The sequence below is a fragment of the Ischnura elegans genome, chromosome 1, assembly GCF_921293095.1.
Source record: "Ischnura elegans chromosome 1, ioIscEleg1.1, whole genome shotgun sequence".
Classification (NCBI taxonomy): Eukaryota; Metazoa; Arthropoda; class Insecta; order Odonata; family Coenagrionidae; genus Ischnura; species Ischnura elegans.
The window spans coordinates 118027938-118046390 of NC_060246.1; the positions used below are offsets into that span (position 1 = coordinate 118027938).

The following is an 18453-nucleotide window of genomic DNA, read 5'->3' on the forward strand; positions in this document are numbered from 1 at the left end:
TGCTACGCTTCTTTCTTCTGAAATTGTCCTGTTTTGACTATTTTGAATATTAGTAGCCTTGTTGTAACTATAAGTCTTTGTTTCAAACAATTAGAGCTAAAAAAACTTTAATTCTGTCAGATATGCGTCGCGTTAGATCTCTTTCTTTTTTTGAACCTCGTGCGTGTCATACAATTATTGAATTTATCCCCGGCTCCGATCTCTAAAACTCTTTCTTCTTGATTACGGTGCACTATCCGCCATGTTCCCTTTGGCGGCCTGGCGTAAATAGCGGGTCATTTGAAATTTCGTCAGCGTAAATGCGGGGAAGACTTCACAATGTAGAGATACTTAAATCATCGGGACTTGACGAAAATGTCGCAAATTGCGGGAAAACGTATATTGCGGGGGCGTAAGAGCAAGGTTCTTCTGTATGTACATGTCTGAATATAGTCCCCCCTTTTTTTCCAAAAATGCCTGTGGTAAAAGTAAAGGGGGGGACTATATTCAAATGCATTTTTTAACTTTTCCCAAAACTGAAGCCTCAAAAATAGTTAAGAGTGTTTATTGGGTACTATATTCGGAGAAATACGGTATTAGTCGGATCAACAATAAGCCCGAAGTATTTCCATAAAATTCAAATATTCCTGTAAACAGCTAAATTCCTGTATGCATTCCTGGGAGAATATTACAATTGCCAAAATCCTAAGTTTCCTGCTGCATTATAAACTTAGTCAAACATTCACGCATTCAACATTTCTTCTTAATTTCTTACTGTACTTAACTGTGCTTAATAATAACAGTTGAGTGGTGAGAAACCACTGAGAAAGAAACCTTAAGAAGTTCGACAGTTGAGCCTCAAAACTTTTGGTCTCATGAACTTTGTAATGACAAGAGTCCACTGTAGCCATTTCCTTAAATAATTAAAGTAAAAGCTGTTGACTTTTGGAATAGTCAAGAGTGTTTATTGATGTAATATTTGCCAAATTTGTGTAGGGCAAGAGGATGATGGGAGACCCTAATGCTCCTGGGCAGCAGCAACCGCAGCAAGGTATGCACCAACCAGGTGTGCCTACCAGTGTGCCAGGCCCAGGTGGAGATCGTGGTCCACAGTTTCCTCGGGGTGGATCAGTCCAAGGGGGATCGCCAATGCATCATCCTGGCCAACCCAATGGACCCCCGCCATCTATGCCTCAGTCACCTGTTTCTGCCCAACAGCAGCATTCTCCCTCACCTGGACAGCAGCCTGGACCAGCTGAAGCAGGTAGCCTCCTATTTATGATCTGAAAATACATATATTTAAGTGTCATAAATGTCATTTCCTGTCTACAAATTTATCCTTTTCTCAATTCACCAGGCATTAAGTAGGAAAGGACTTAGTTTTCATGTGAAGTCTAAAATCAATAATCGTAGTCCTTTGATAATTCATTTAAATCACCTTAAAAATGATGTTAAATCTTGCACTCTGTTTTCTTTTTATTTGTTGAAAATTTTTGCATTCTGAACGGCAAAAAAATGTGGAGGTACATTGAGCAGTAAAAGTAAATTGTCACTACTAACAAGCCACAGCTCAGAGTTAGCATGATGCTCATCAAATTCGTATGAGAGCTTGTCTTCTGTTAGTAGTACATTTGAAAACAGATGCGACTAGAGAAGTATGAGGTGGATTGGTAAGGAGAAGTTAGGAGTTGGAAGACGGGAAGGATATGATCCACCCTGTCCAGTGAGATTTGCATGGAAGTGATTCTACTAAAAGAAGGAACTGATAGTTTCTGCTGCTTACTAATATCACAGTGTATCACTGAAACCTTAATAATATCCTTAGGCCTGTTGTGGTTGTACCGATTTATGAACAGATTATGTACGGTGGGTAACACTGCTACTGGTGCAGCAAGTAGTTTTCTTGAATCATTCCGACCATTCTTCCCATGATAGAGGCAGAAGTACTTTTGATTACCTCTTGGTACAGTAGACTCTCGTTAATACGAACAATGTTATTACGAAGTTCTCGTTTTTACAAAGCAAATCATTGGTCCCGACGAAAAGGCCTATCTAAGCTATAGGAAAAGAAACATTATTACGAAAATTTTGTTTTTTCGAAATTATGAACCTCAGATGCGGTCCTGGCGGTTACAAAATGAACTTTATTACAAAGGTCCACGCATAAGCTATGGCATTTAGATGGATATTCACTACGCTAAGTTTTAATAATCACGCCACGTTTAAGTTCCCCTCGTGTACTGTGACCAAGAGCATCATTTATGGTTCTTTCTTCACCATACACCCAACGTCATATAATAAGCTTCATTCCTGGGGAATCATGGTGACAGACTCATTACAGCACGTAAATTTGATGTACAGTTAGTTCTCTTCCTATGCACATTCGATTTACGAACTTTCAGAGATGCCAGCATTAAAAAATTTCAAATTTTGAATTTGGTGCCTTTTGATTTGGCTGTTGCTACGCGGTGCGGCATAGAGGAAATCGTACTCTGGGCATAATCTGAGCAAAGTATCATTGAATCCGGTGTGAAGTTGGGAACTGTTCAGCATTTCTCCCGTTTTTCCTTGCTGCGGAGAGTGATTTTTTTTGGTTCCGGCTGCGTTGCACGCCCAGATAGATCAGTTCGCCACAATCGTGAGTTAGCGCACAATAGCGTAGTTTCCTTCATCAAGGAAAAGGAAAGGCATTGATTGCGATTCATTACCCACCATTATTGTATTCATAATATACAAATTATTTGGTTTTAGAAATACCGGTTTAGACGAATGGCAATGGTCAATTTTATCCTCATTTGAAAAAGGCCAGATTGGCGCCCATGCGATGCCACTCCACGCGACGTCACAGGGACCTAGTTTCTATACGAGTAGATAGGAGTTTTACATCGTCTGAGATTACCAATGCATGCATGAGGCACAGAGCTCATGGAAACATGTCTTAATAATCACCTACTAAAACTGGCTAAGGTCGGAAAGTTTTCTTCGTTTGATAAGGTATTAATAATCCTTATTCAAGCCAAGCGTTGCCAGCTAGCAGCCTGCATCATAGCGGCACTCATAGCCTCGCACCAACGTGGCCTCACACGGTGGTAGCTGGAAACAGAATGACGTCACACGGCCTTTTACAGCATTCATACTTAGCCATCGCATTTTCACGCGAATGAAAATTTTCACTTTTCAATTAATCACGAAAAATAGATATAGTCATTTAAAAATCTAAAAGCTTGAAATACGTTCTCCAGGAGTAATAATCTTTCAATTTAGGCAAAAAAAAAGAAAATAGGAAACCACCCTATTGTTATGAAGTGTTGCATTCCGCAGGATAACTATACTCCTTGATGCCTTGCATACACCCCAGCCAGCAAGAGTTGTCCGATGAAGGCACAATAGGAGGTGGGGATAACCCTGCGCCAGCACGGTTTGCAGCCAATCGCTGCGGGACAGGGACTGGCTGGAAACCACAAAAATTGCAGAAACTTTTTTATGCTGGTGTTACTGGGTTAATGACTTAACCACTCAGATTGTTGAGTGATTGATTGATGAGTGTTGTCCCAAATGGACATTCCTTATAATTTATTTTGTGGGTATTTATTTTGTTTGAATGATTGTTCTTCTCAGACTCTTAAGATTGTTTTGGAATTTGGCAGGCACTGCACCTGGTGGTGGGAGTGGCTCTGGGGGTGGTGCCATGATGCAGCATCCAATGCGTCCCCCTGGTCCACCTGGTGGTCAGCCCCCTACCCAGTCGCCAATGACTGGTCAAATGGCCCCATCTACTGGGCCACCTCCAGCTGGCCCCCCTCAAGGACCACACCCTCATCCCCAGCAACAACAAGCCCAGCAGATGCAAAACCAGCAGGTACTGGTTCATTTAATCTTTTCCTTAATTTTAACGATAATCACATCTCTTTTATACCCTTTTTTCGAACTGATGGCGGCTGGGTGGAAAGTAGCAAGTTGCCAATCAGAAGTGCTGCCCCTTCCACCTCTTCATTCCCCTCCATCCCCTTGCCTTTTCCCGTCCATCTGGGCACCTGGCAATGCCAGCCTTGGGAATGATGGTACTTTCGGGGGCAGCGGAAGATTCTGGGATGAACGCTGAGCGATTCAGTTTGGCAACACTGCTGGCTGGAGAGCGATCTGCACTGCACGGAGTTTGGAGAGAGACTGCAGGCTCCTACGCACTTTCTCCTGTCGCTCTTCTGTGATTGGCTGGAAGAGTGGGTGGGTTTTGAGCATGCTCAATGTCAGCCGCCGTCAGTTCAGAAAAAGGGTATAGACATTATTGAAAGCACCAAAATGTGAAAATGAGCATGAATAATGTGTAGTCCTCTTAATTGTTCAGTTGCTTATTGAACAGATGGAGGGCTATCATTATGTAAGCTCATTTTCACATTTTAGTGCTTTTAATAATGTCTAAAAGAGAAGTGATGATCATTTAAATTCAATCAATTTAATCCCCTAAAGATAATAGTCCAATTAGTTTTCATTACGCCCTAGTCCCTTAATTAAGTTTCCTCTTGAGTCCCTACAATCCATTGACATCTAACGTCTCTTCCACAAGCTATGCTGACAAAAGTTGTCAGTAATAATGGTAACTTAGGTGTAATGAAAGATTTTCTTGCAGCAGACAATTCAAAAATTCATGTGAATATTTAATTATCAAGTCTTATAAATCTTAGTATAGTTCTTGGGCAACCCTAAGTAGTGTTTCTGGTGCTTTGGTTGCCTTTATAGAAGTAATAAATTTCAATATTGTAGAATAGAGGATATAGAGTAGAACCTCGCTGATGAAACTTTCAGTGGAAAAAAAAAGTTTCATCAGTGAGGCACTTTTATACATGACGTTGAATGGTATGGGAGCATGAAACACTCTTCAATCAGCTCTGATGTCTCCAGGTTGCAATTACTCAATTGGAGGCTAGAAAATGAAGCCTAATAGTCTTATTTACAAGCTACACCACTGATGATGTGTTACCTAAAGTGAAACATAAATTTCCATTCCTGAACAATGTTTCCCATGATTGAAAGTCTTGGTCGAATTGTTAGAATTTCTTACTGTAAGCCACAGGGCTGTTACCCTGGAGAAAATTCGGAATGGTAATATTAAATGTTCCCAGAGAAGATAATTTTCAAGAACAGTTGGCTCACTAGCAGCAGTTTTCAGGCAATTCATTTTATCAGCTCTGCACAAACCAAGATTGGAAATTGAAGAAATGAGATACCCCTGGAGAGTCATCCAAATTAACCCCATTAATAGGGAGAAAATTTTCACTAATGCATCACAAAAGTGTTGCGGGAAGGGCACTTCCAGTGAAACACTCCAGTGTAATTTCAATGAGAAATACGCAGATTGAAAATCTCGCAGTGATAGCCACGTCATTGTATGATAAATAATAAAAATTGTTTGTCATCGCTCAAGTACAGTAAAACTTTGATTTTACGCAGTTGGAGGGACCGAAATATGGGCACTGTGTAAAATCAAGAGTTGGTTTTGAGGAGGAGTATAGTTTCCAGGATAACACTTGCTCATCATTTTTAGAAGGCTTAGTCATACACTTTTTTATAGTTCTGATTTAAGCCAGAACCGGAACCAAAAAAAGAATGAAATCCTTTTCAATCCTGTCAGATATATGTTTCCTGGATTCAATTACTCATTTGGAGGCTAAAAAATTAAGCCTAATAATCTTATGTACTCACCAGCAACACCACAGATGACGTGTTACCTTAAGAGAAACAACGTTGCATTCCTAAACAATGTTTCCCATGGTTGAACAACATGGTTGAATTGCTAGCATTTCTGTCACTAAGATTACTTCTGTTACCTAGGAGAAATTTCAGAATGGTGATATGAAATGCTCGCAGAGAAGTTAATTTTTGAAAATATTCTATCTGAAAGAAGTTTTCAGGATATCCGTTTAACCACCTGCAGCCAAACAAAGATTGGAGATTGAAGAAATGAGATATCTGAGGATAGTCATCCAAATTAACCCCATTAACAGGGAGCAAAATTTCGCTTATACATCACTAAGGCTTTTTGTGAGCCTGGGTTCAAGTCCTGGCAGTAGCAGAAACTTATCAGAGATGGCCCTATCCCTACTTGAGTGTAATGTGGAGGGCACTTACAGTGCACCACTCTGTCCACCACTCGTCCAGAAGGGACGTTAAGTCCTGGTCCCTTTTGAGCCTATCATTACAACCTGGCTAATGCCAACGTAGGGTTCCTATCCCCCCAGCCCTTACTTCATGGTGCTAATGACCCCAGCTGTCCGTTACCTCCTTCCAAATAGCATACCATAGGTAATACGGAGCGCGCAGGACCCGGGATATTCGGAAATACGGCGCAGCTACCGCCATGCCACCAGTAATGAATAAAAAATGATTGATAGTCCGGAAAATTTTTCCCTCTTTATAATTTTTACACATTAAAAAATCATTTTCCCGTGAAATTTTTGCATTAGTAGATTGAATCTACCGGGTGTAGCATCTCTGTCGGCATTCTTCCGCGAATTCAGCGCCGGGACCTTCGACTCACAAGCCATGTTACTCATCTTCACGTAATATTTTGCTCCCCATATCTGATAACAACACCGGACACTTTTTGTATATCGATTTAATGGTGCTAAGCCATTCCTGAGTTTAAAGGGACTGCCTTATCACTCACATCTTGAATTTGACTTCAATGATTACATGACGATTGACGACGTGAGTTATTCTCCGAGGGCATTAACTCCGTTCCGTTAAGAATAAATGCTTGCCACCTAATGAAGTTAAGCTAATAGCTATTCAAGTTCCAACCATGTTTCATTTAAACCCACTGACAATGATATACAAGTGGAGTCAGTTCTGATAAGCGTGCCGTACAGTCAACTTTCCCTCACCTCCCATTCGTCCTGCAGATGTGGGGTTAGCCCGCAGAATGAGACAACGCATGCTGCTTTTACCATCGTGTTGAATCACCATCGATTTACATCCATACTATAAGTACGACTATCTTTTTTGGATGACCTTGTAAGCCAAAATTTTGGCACGGGAGGATTTTTAATGGCTCATTTCGCCGTTTTATTTCGTTGGGGCGACGGAAAACATTGCGTAGGCAAAATTCTATAAAACTTTCCGTTAGGGATAGATATTCCGTAGTTCATAATTCTGGATTAACGGCCATATACTGTAATTACAATAAATATATTATAAACGGCGTTGACCAATAAGTTGAATAATAAACGAAAGGTGATAATGTTAATATCTCCGGCGATCATCTGTCTTAATCAATAATAGTTACGCATACACGGCGATTGCCGTATGTTCTAGGTTTGGATATCCTTCTGTGGCAAATTTGAACTAAGAGCGATATAAGCGTTCGTAAAGGAGCCTGAAATATTACTGAGAGGGTGCAGAGGGAAGCAATTATTAGATTTGCGATGTTTTTAGTTTCACGTTTAACAGCGCGACGTCATTTTAACCGTTTCTGTATTCATTTTTGCAACTCATTGAGACGTATAAATAACCCTACTTCATGTTGCTCCAGTCGGGATTTTCAAAACAAGTCGGAAGACAACTGCGTAAAATCAAGATTAGCGGCCTCTTTGGGGCTGGGGTTATGCTGCGCAAAATAAAAAAACTGCGTAAAATCAAGAAAAGATGTAAAATCGAAGTTTACCATTACAATTCCCTATGCTTTCCAGCCGGACTTGAGTGTCGCTGCGTAAAAACGAGACGTGATGTAATATCAAAGTGCGTAAAATCGAAGTTTTACTGTATAGGTTTTAATGGTGAATAAGGCAAAATTGAGAAATTTACTCGACTTACATTGCAAAGCACACGGCACACTTGGATGCCCCTCTGCTGACCATAACTGAAACCCACACACCACCTTCATGCAACGAATCTCCCTGAAGCGAAGTCATGATTTATCCGGTCCCAACGAATTCGTATGGAGGTTTTACTGTAAATGAGTTTTAATGAAATGTACTAGATGATTACAATTCACGCCTTGAAAATCAGTTAATGTACACAAATGGAATGTAATGTAGCCAGTGAAAAACTGCATAGCACCCCATCACGATTACTTCAACCTTTCTTTGAATAAATTAAATATTTTTTTCAGGTAATGTTTAGTTTAAATCAGAACTGAATTCTCCTCTTACAGTTCCATTAACTTGACTCCCATTCTACACGTCACTGACTGACCGTTATACCCAGTTTTTGTTCATATATTTCCCCTTTGACTTCATACTAGGGATGGATGGATCCAGGATTTTTTTCGGATCCGGGTTTGGATCGTATCCTTGATTTTCGGAGCCGGATCTTGGGATATTTTCGGATCAAAATGCATTTTCAAATTCCTGTTATTAAGTGAAGTAGTTATTCAAGTTTCTCCTGGGCACATGCAATCAAAGGAATGCCATTTAGATTTTCATACACATTTTAATATTTTAGCTGATTAAAAATCATATTTATAAGCTTTCAAGCTATTTGACAGTATTCAAATTTTCCTCACGCACGTTTCCCTCGAAATTTGTCACTTTCTCACCGTATGCTGACTTGTGTTTCGCCTGTAAATGCTTCAGTTGTGGTGAGGTGGATTTTGTACTTCCTCGTGATAATTTCAGCCCGCAGTTCAGTGGGGCTGCCAGGAATTGCGTTTGGGGGAGTCCAAAACCAGAGGGGAACATTTTTGTAAAACAGGGTACTAAGTGGAGGGTTTTAAACTAGTTTTAACACTTTTCATAAATTAAAAAACTTCATTGGTGAAATTTGTAAATTCATGATTTTTCAATATTTTTTTTTTTATGAAGCGAAGTAATTGTGTTTTCATATTTTGTGGGGGAGCTGTCCAGACCCCCCGGACCTCCCCTTGCGCTAAGCCACAGCCACAAGGCACGCACATGGCATACGTTGAGCTCTCCTTTTCTCAATAAAAATGTTTCCACACAATGAAATTCATTTTTATCAATATATCATTAACTGAAATTGCAACTGCGCATTCTGCTATATAATTGACTACGTTTAGAACTACAGTAAAACCCCTTATTTACACTTTTCTAGGGACCCTAGAAAAAAAGTGTAAATTGCGGGAAAATGCAAATAGTGGGAAATAGAGAATTTTCACTTTTACTCACATACTGGCTTTGGAAATGTTAACTTTGTAATTGTTCAAAGCATTATTCCAAAGATTCTTCCCCTCTGCAGCACAGTGTTTTTGCTGGCAGCAAAAATTAAAAAATAATCCTGTTTCGTCTGCATTGATAACATCTTTTGGGCCATAACTTCCAGAAGTCTAATATATTCAGATTCTTTCCTCTGAGTTGCTCTCTCTATGTTAACATCTTTGCTTTCACCACTCGCCGTCTTGTATACAAGACTGTACCTATTTTTTAATCTATCCAACCAACCATTATAGATGCTGTGGAATCTTCTATTCCCAATCTTGTGGGGAAATACTTTTTCTCAAGGGCCTTTGGGCCTGTTTATACGATACATTAACACATACGAGTTAATGTCTGCTTGCATGAATGATTTTTGTGGACCGGATCGGAACATGTACGAATGCATGCTGGGGCAATTCCAGGACTTTTCTAGGAAGGGCGCAGGAGGGCCTGACAGGCAAACGATCTTGTCGTAATTGAGATTAAAAACAAGATACAAGAATGACTCTACAAAATTCTTTTTATTTTTATATCTAAGTTATTATTATTTATTTAAATGATTGAGCCTCCGTAAAACACAAAACAAAGCGAACGTAATGATGACTGTCAGGGGTGGATTCGGGATTTCTTTCTGATGGGGCACAAGCAAGGCCGTATCCAGGATTTTGTTCTGAGGGGGAGGCACAAGGATACCACGGAATACAAAACGAATGCAATGATAACAGGACTGTATAAAAATTCTTGCATATTTTTAAGGGTCTGCAGGGGCACGCCCCCTTCCCCTAAATCCGACTATGAATGCATGAACCAAATTTGAGCAGGTTCTATTTTCTGTTCATGCATTCACACAATTTGGGTGAATACAAGGTGCATTTTCGTGTTCATAAATTTAGACATTAACTTGTATGGGTTAATGTACTCTGTAAACAGGCCTTCAGATGACACCATTCACAGGGACATTAGATGATCTTGCACCTAAAAACCACTCTTTCAGAAATCGTTCTAATTCTTCTTACCTGGAATTCTTCACATATTTTCTCTTTTTTGATAAATGTCCGCACTGGTTATCATGCTTCACAATGTCATCGCGATTTTTCAGCACGGTATTGAATGTTGAGACTGGCAATCCAGTCAGATTCTATTTCCGGTACTAATTGAGGGTAACTTGGCAACACTCGAGTATCTGAACTACTCCTCGCCAATTAACCATTACAAACTGCAGTGCGACGTCATAATTTTTGAAAGTTACAATAGTTCACGATGCACTGCGATTTGAATGGGATAAGTCAAGTTTAAATAAGTTTTTTTAAGTATTTAATTAACCCATACTTGGTACGCAACTGTTGAATGAAGTCAGCGCAAATGATCCCAGTTGTCGGTCAAATTTTATAGTTCCGGCAGTTATCACGTTTCACCACGTCTGGTTTCCTTTCAAAATTGCATCATATCAAATTATATACTTCATGATTATTGTCAAAATTCCATCAGGAGTTCTTACATTATAATTATTACAGAGCTGGATAGTTCAAAACACCTTATACTTTCATATCATGAATCTTTTCGCCGCGACAGAAAACGAGATGACATAGTTCAACTTTCGGACGCTAGTGGCGTTGTGTCCCGCCGCATTCAAATTCTTCCCGAAAATAGTTCTCATTACGTCTCTCTCTCTCTTATATTTTTAAATACAAATCCGCGAAAGTAAGCCAAAAGACAGTTTTTAAGGGCTGATATGCACGATTATTGTTTTAGTAGGCAAATTATTTCTTTTAGTCGGCACGTCGTGATGCAGATGGCGGGAAAACGAAAAAAACATGACGTAAATACAGGGTTCTATTTACGTTGGAGATATAGGAAATTTGATGGGGCCCAGAAAAAAACTTGCAATTTGCGGGAAAACGTAAATTCCGATAACGCATACACTGGGTTTTACTGTATATTGATTTCATGTGTGAACGAGAAGACTGCTCAGCAATCTGGAGAGAAAAAGTAGCAGAATCGGGTGAAGGAGAGGTAGAGGGGAAGGAGCGCGATCCCTCCATCTTTCAACCAACGAGACTATGAATGAGGGAGTCAAGGACGAACAAGTCAGATCTTGCTATTTTGTGACGTTGTTGCCTTCAAAGCGAAGCCGGGCGCGGTATGTCATATATGCAGCTGGCGTTTCCAGCCTGAATCCACTTGTTTAAGGGGGCTAATGATACGCTTGTTTCTTTTAAAATTGTGCTGTTTTGACAATGTTGAATATTAGTATAGTCTAGTTGTAACTATAAAACTTAGTGGAAATCAATTAGAGCTGAAAAAACTAAGATATCGTCAGAAATGCATCGCGTTTGGTCTCATTATTTTTTAAATCTCGTACATGTCATCCGATTGTCGAAGCTATCGAGACATCTTCGGGCCCAGTCACAGAAAAGTCACTCACCTAGCATTTGTCCTCCTACTGGTGTGGGACCGATCAAAAATAAGGCCTGAAAAATTTGAGACCTCTAAGTGAACCCCTGACCCTCGCTCAAATGCAATTTAGGGGGGAGGGTCAAAATTCTAAAAATATAATATTTTACGGTCATTCCTTATAGATTGTGCCTGCCTTGATACTATTCTTCTAGGGCAAACATTTCATGCATTTTGACGTATCTGCCACCGTTTAGCCACAAAATCCCTAATTTGAGTCCACGAAGAAAATATTCCAACGCCCACGCAGCGTCGTGGATACAAGAGCAGCAGGCCGATCCCATCCCCTCCCTGCTTGCTTCTTCCCCTCCCACGCCTTGAATACAGCAAAATTCATCCTGCATGTGCTGCTAGGAGGGCATTCATCTTTGATAATATAAATCTGAAGATGGTAGGAGGTAAGAAAGGATGCTTAGTGAGACGACTTGTCCCTCATTTAGCACCTCGTAGGCGTTAAACAAATTGATGTTACCAACTTTTAGAGGAGTGATAAAATATTTTTAGATCTGAGAAGGAAGGAAAGGAGCCTACGGTCTATGAAGAGGCCTCCCGAGTGGCTATGATGGTGTGCGAACTATGGTGACGTGCTTCTCTTCCATTATGTGTGTGACTGAATGGATTTAGCGGTACCACAGGAAGTACTAAAACTTATGGAAAATGCTAAACGGCCTAAATCTAGTAGAAACGCTCCCATATGCTTGAATGCAACTAAGTGTCGCGGCTCCTTCCCATATGAGGACGTTAAAATTGATGTTGATAGATGTGAAGGGAGAGGAAAGTAGGGAGGAAGTTGAACACAAGCTGCATTGTTGAGAGAGATATTCCTAGTGTGTCTTCTGACTACTCCTCTTTCAAATGCATATTGGCATCGAAGATGATGAGATATCTTTCACTAATATCAGAATTTTGATACTTGGAATTGTGTTATGAAATCGTGAGTTTGAATAGGCCTAAATTAAGTCATAAATTTGTTCTTATAACTTATTGTTTGTATCATTAGGTATTATCCATGCTTGTTCTCATCTTTTTACACTTGGTAAATGTAACTTTGTTCCCGTAGGATTTTTTTTGTTATTTTTAAACCATACTTGTATGTCTCTAGTGTTATAATTTTACTGCATTTAATTTTAAGAGTGACTTGCGTATGTAAATATTCAATGTATAACAAGGGTTAGATGAAAGATGGCACTTTCAAGTTATAATCTTGCCCAATAAAGTCACATTATTATCATATATTATTATCGTTCCTGTTCTGTTATAATCTCAAATCTACGCCTAGTATTTAGAGGTTTATTGATATTTTGTGGCATGTCATCCTGAATTTGTCGCACAAATTTAAGGGAGGTGATGTGACATAACTACAGTGCAACCTCGATAAAACGACACCCCACGGTGCACCAATAAACACTCGCTATAGCGAATTGTCGCTTTACCGGAGGTGGTGCAAATAATAGCCAATATACCTCATATCACATATTTTTATTTTCTCGCTTAGACGTGTTTGGTGTTCTTTTGGCCATGGTGTGTTCCATCAAATGCTTTCTATTCATGCAACTCATGGACGTGCGGGTATGCTGACGACTGCTTTCTGCCGCCCGAGGAACAAAAGAAGATCAAGCATTCGCGAATGCTAATGCCACAATATTTTCACCGAAATTAACTACTTATTTATCGAACGACAGTTTACCAAATAAATTTGAGACTGAGCACTCCATTAACTTCATTTCTAACAGATCGCTAGCAATTACAGAGATTAAGGAGTCTTGGTGTAAGTTTTTCCGGCGGTGAAACCCTCGCTATGGCGAGAGCCAACACCAAAAGGGCCTCGTAAAAATGAAATTTTTAACATGCTTATTATAGGATCAATTGACGGTGCATCGGCTATCTCTCGTAATAGCGGGGGTCTCGCTATAGCCCGTACTCGCTTTAACGAGGTTCCACTGTGCATCACATATTCTAGCTAGGCCCAGAAAAATTATGTCCATTGCAACAGAGATCTCAAATCATCCCAAGACCAACGCGAGACTGTTATTTGAGCACATTAATCTTGAAAAAAAGAGGAAATGAAAGGGCATTTTTATCTTGCTCTGATCTCAAACAATTGGGGCTCGCCTAGTCCTAAATATATGAAATATTGTTTTTTCCACTTCGTAATTTTAGCAACCTCAGCAGGGTCCAATGATGCAGCCTCCTCAGCAAGGTAGGCCTACGCCCCCACCACCTGTTCCTACTCCGCCTCCTTCGTCGCAGCCACAGCAGCGAATGGGATCATCCCCCAGAGATGTGAGTTGACTCATTTATTTGCCTTTATTATCTATTTTATTTATTATTATTTAATTTTATTATTTAGTGTAAGAATAATGGGTTATGATTTATCTATAAATGGTAGAACATTTGGTGTGATTCAATTTGTAAGCAGCTGTATAATGTTTATTAAAGTAGTATTAATGAGGAAATATTACTATCACGCATTGGTTAACTTTATTATCTGTGGCATGATAAGTATTTAAATTCATACATTGACTGAAAATTACCATTATATGAATGTGGTGTGCTTTAGTCTTGGGTCAGTTTTCCTTGTTTTGGTTCTGGTCTGGTATTCAGCTCTGGGTCTTGGTTTTGGTACTCTCTAATGGTTCTAATGTATTCATGCCATGGAATAATTTTAAGAAATATGATCCATTCTATTTTGATCGTCAACTTAAATGGTAATATCTTTTCTATTTTTTTAGTGATTTTCTGTTAATGGTCTCAAAATGATTTTCATTGGTCGAATTCCTAAGATAGTGGCTACTGGCAATGCAGTTTATTAAAATGAGATCACCAAGATATAATTTAACTTCAGCTTTAATGGAGGGAGAATTTGGGAAGTTTTTTTTTGCAACTTGCTTATTCTAGAAGATTAGCCAGTGGTTGGATGCACGAAAACAAAGCTCTATGTTAGAGTAATGAGATTCTAAGTGTGTCTGGACTTCAGGAATAAAGTAGTTTCCAGAGCCATAGTAAAATAATTTCAAATGAAAAATATTGTCATGCATAAGTCATTTTCCTGATTGGGGCTGATGTGTAGACGTCAATCTAGAGAGAATTCTTAAGCATAGAGGTTCATTACTGGAACTTTCACTAATATTTTCATCCTGAATTGCTTAATCCAAAAGGTGTTCTTGTTTCCATCTATTTTCACTGCAATCCATTCACAACTTAATCTTTTCACTAGGATTTTTTAATGGTCCTATTTTGAGCTTAATTATTTACAGTGTCTACTGTGTATTCATTATAAGATTTTATATTGTCTTTAAATTATACTGGTATCTTGTATTGTTAATTTCAGTTTTGAATATTTATATTTGAAGTTAAGTTTATTCATTTGATTTGAATTTTGTCTTGATGGAAGAATTATGGGAAATTGTGATGTTGATTGTCTTATCATTTGCTCTTGTGAGGTTTTGCTGAGGGCCATATCCATGTGTTTGCTGCGTAAATTCATGTTTGTGTGCTTTCAAGGATCAGAGCTGAGGCACCGTTTGCAATGGCTTTGTGCATTAATAACCTTTAGTCAATCAGCCCCCAGTAATGATGGTATTCTGTATTTTTTCTATTGGAAAAGGGCGTGAAAGTAAAAATGTCTCTTAATAGCTTCACTAATCTGCCATGCTTCATTTGAGTGTGATTGGGAGTGATGCCCGTTTTTATTGTTAGGTGAAAATGGTAAGCAGTGTTGATGAATGGACTGTCTAATAGTGTGTTGAAGGTAAGGTCTGATGGAATCTGAATTATGGGATTCTCTTTAAGTTTTTTGACTTTTTGCTTGTATCAAAAATCCTCTAAAATGGTGGTGTAGTCTGGGGATTGAGTTCTCAAGAAGAATTGTCGTTTAGTGATAAGAATTTCAATGGCCAGCTGACAGAGATTGTGTAAGTTTTATGCTGAATACTCTGTTTGCTCATCTGTCATTCAAGTGGTGAATTTTATATTGTAGGAATAGATACACTGAATCAGAGTGTGACTAGTCAGTTAAAATAGTGTGTTAGTGGAAGTATCGACTGGACCTGACTGATACCAATGGTGTAATGGCATTGAGTATATTTTACATTTTTGCAGGAAAGAAAAAGTGGCTTTACTCTTCCAAAAGTTTAAATATCACTTACTCTTTACCTTCTCATAACACAAATAGGTAATAGCTAAGATGAGGACACCCTGTTTAAGAATTTGTGCAGAGTACTAAAGGAATTTATCACATCCATTGGATTGCCATCTGATTTACTATTGCTTTATGAAGGCACTCATCATTACAAACTCCTGATTGATAGTGAATTGGTTTGTAGGAAAGTTGGCATTAATGTATATCAGTAGGTAACATGTACATGGTGGAAGCGGGATCTGGTGTACCATAATTTCAGACAATTAGTATTAATTCTACTGCTCTTCACTATCTCGATATTAAAATCGCATATTATTTGCATTTAGATTACATTCTGGAAATTGTCTATCACTGCCATGGACCATGTTTGTCTTCTTACTTATGAGCACCATTACCCTTAATTACTATGTAATAACAGAACTTGTTTAGTGTGCTTGCATTGATTGCCTTGAAAATATGAATGCTGTCTGTGGCTTCCATTAACAAAGTTGCTTGTCTTAGTCTGTCAGTGTCCTTAACAGCATAAAAATAAACATGTAGCCTGTGGTTTGTGAATCTTCAACTTATTACTATTAAAACTAGCCACGGGTATTTCAGGAAGTAATATCCAGACCCCTGTGAAGAAATTGTCAGAAAGCGTGTGCCTTAGTACGGCCACTGGTTGCCAGTGATAATCATGACTTCAGCACCCAACATGATTCGTTGCTTTAAAGGTCACCTTATATGTTTAAGTTGGTTCATATATTCTGTCCAGCACTATCTAATTAAAACTCTCTTGTTATATATTGTTACATCGAGATAAATCAAAAGTTTCTTTGTGTTCCAGTGATTTCAACCTAGGAACTATTTCTCATTGTTCAATTTCAACATTTCTTTGTTTGTGAAAATGACTATCCATCAACATGACTTTCAGCGAAGTATTGACTAAACGTTGAGAGATTGAAGTTGCTTTTGGTGTTATTTTGAAACTAATGTACTCTATTTTTTCCGGACCAATTTGTTTTGAAGATCACCAGGATTTTAATTCTCAATAATACCTAGTCACCAATTATTCTTCACGCTAAAAGTAGGAAAATTGCTGTGATGCTTCAGTGCCTCAAAATGACTTTGATCTGATCATCTGATGTCGATATTGTATTTTGCACCTGGTCATGTTTGGCGGTCGACAGTGTAAACATTTGGTGGACATAATTCAATCATTGAGCAATCCATTAAAAAGCTTTACCACTTAGTGTATCAGTATTTTGAGGCTCAATTTTTCTGATGTTTAATAGCTACAGGTATGTGCTACTACATTCACCATTTTGACCTGCTACCTGTGTGACTGATAATTAAGTCTTCATAATATGACATGTTCGTAAGCTTGGGACCACCTTTATTCTTATTTATCATCATTTTACTAAATATCATAGGTCTATTCCTCCCAGAATATTCGTGAACAAGTTAATTAATATATATGCGCCCATAATTAGTCTAGATTCATAACTGCTCTGTTTTTGTGTATGTCTTTCATATCATCTTAGAATATCCATGTTGAAATACCTAAAACCTAAATTTGAGCTTGGTATAATTGCTCTTCTTGCACTTTGACTTCTCTTAATGTTTTTCTTTAATTGTGTTTTTTTCTCTTGTCATTTCCAATGGATTCTTAGGGCCTTTCACTGTTGTCCCAAACAACTAGTTTCAGTATGGAAACAAAGCATTCTTGATATTAAGTATGGATTGACTGTGCGACTTCTTTGCAGTCTTTATCTCTGAGTGAGGGCCTCCATGTGACTTTGATGACACTAGAAAATGTTTGGATAATGCCTTAGTAGAAGCAATTTTCCCATAGAATGCTCAGTAGTGCCGAGTGGGTTAAGTTACTCCAACAGCATAATTAGACTACATATACAGAATATTTTGATTGCAATGAACTTTCTTTAGGAGCCTTGGTCATAGCATGAGCTTTTATTATCCTCATGAAAAGGAAAAGAATCAGGTTTAATTTATTTCTTCTTCTCTTGTTTCCATGGCAGAAATATATCGATAAGTTATTGTTGTAATTCTCAGTAAAATTTGTTGTCAACCTGAAAACTCATCTTGTGTTTTCTCATTCAATTTCTTCTGAAAAAATTAATTCTTACATTATATTCTTGGATGACTCTAAAATCTCAACTTCTCCTTCAACTGCATTAATAGTGCTTTTGTATTGGCTAGGTCAATTTGCTTTTTCTGCCTTTTTATCATGGTATAAGTGTCAAGTAGGATTTAGTTAGCTGTTTGCATTTAACTATTATACTTCCCCTGAGTGTTTTTGATAGGTTCAGCTAGTCAGTTCATAACTTGTTCAACTTCTGTTATATCTGGCTGTGTTAGTCTTTCTGAATTTTCCAATGTTCTGCTTCCAAGGTCATCTTCTCTTGGTTGTGCCATTATGGGGCACCAGCCAAGTCTTTAATTGTGATCTTTATGGTGAAAAAAGGATTTTTGTGTAAGGGTATCTTCCACATACTTTGATTCAGGGAAGTTGATTGATCACTCTTCTTTTGTGTTTATGTATTGAAATTGGTGTGATTTTTTTGTCCAGTCCCAACAGCAGCCCCAGCAAGTTCCATCTCCGGCCCCTGCACAGGCCACCCCACCCTCTCCCCAGCAACCACCTCCCTCAATTGGGCCACCACAGCACCCCCCTCCGAGCCACGGCCCTCCATCTGCTCACCCTCCCCCTTCCACCCACCCTCCGCCTCC

At 38.8% G+C, this 18453-nt stretch overlaps 1 protein-coding gene across 5 annotated transcripts in view; it reads left to right on the forward strand.

Moving 5' to 3' along the window:
• Positions 1–18453, forward strand: part of LOC124168768 (ATP-dependent helicase brm) — a 96052-nt gene that overhangs the window by 6725 nt on the left and 70874 nt on the right. For all 5 annotated transcript variants that reach the window (XM_046547076.1, XM_046547085.1, XM_046547059.1 and 2 more), the window contains exons 6-8: positions 976–1243; positions 3627–3838; positions 13743–13865. In XM_046547076.1, the coding sequence (XP_046403032.1) occupies positions 976–1243; positions 3627–3838; positions 13743–13865 (603 nt within the window). The remainder of the gene's footprint in view (positions 1–975; positions 1244–3626; positions 3839–13742; positions 13866–18453) is intronic.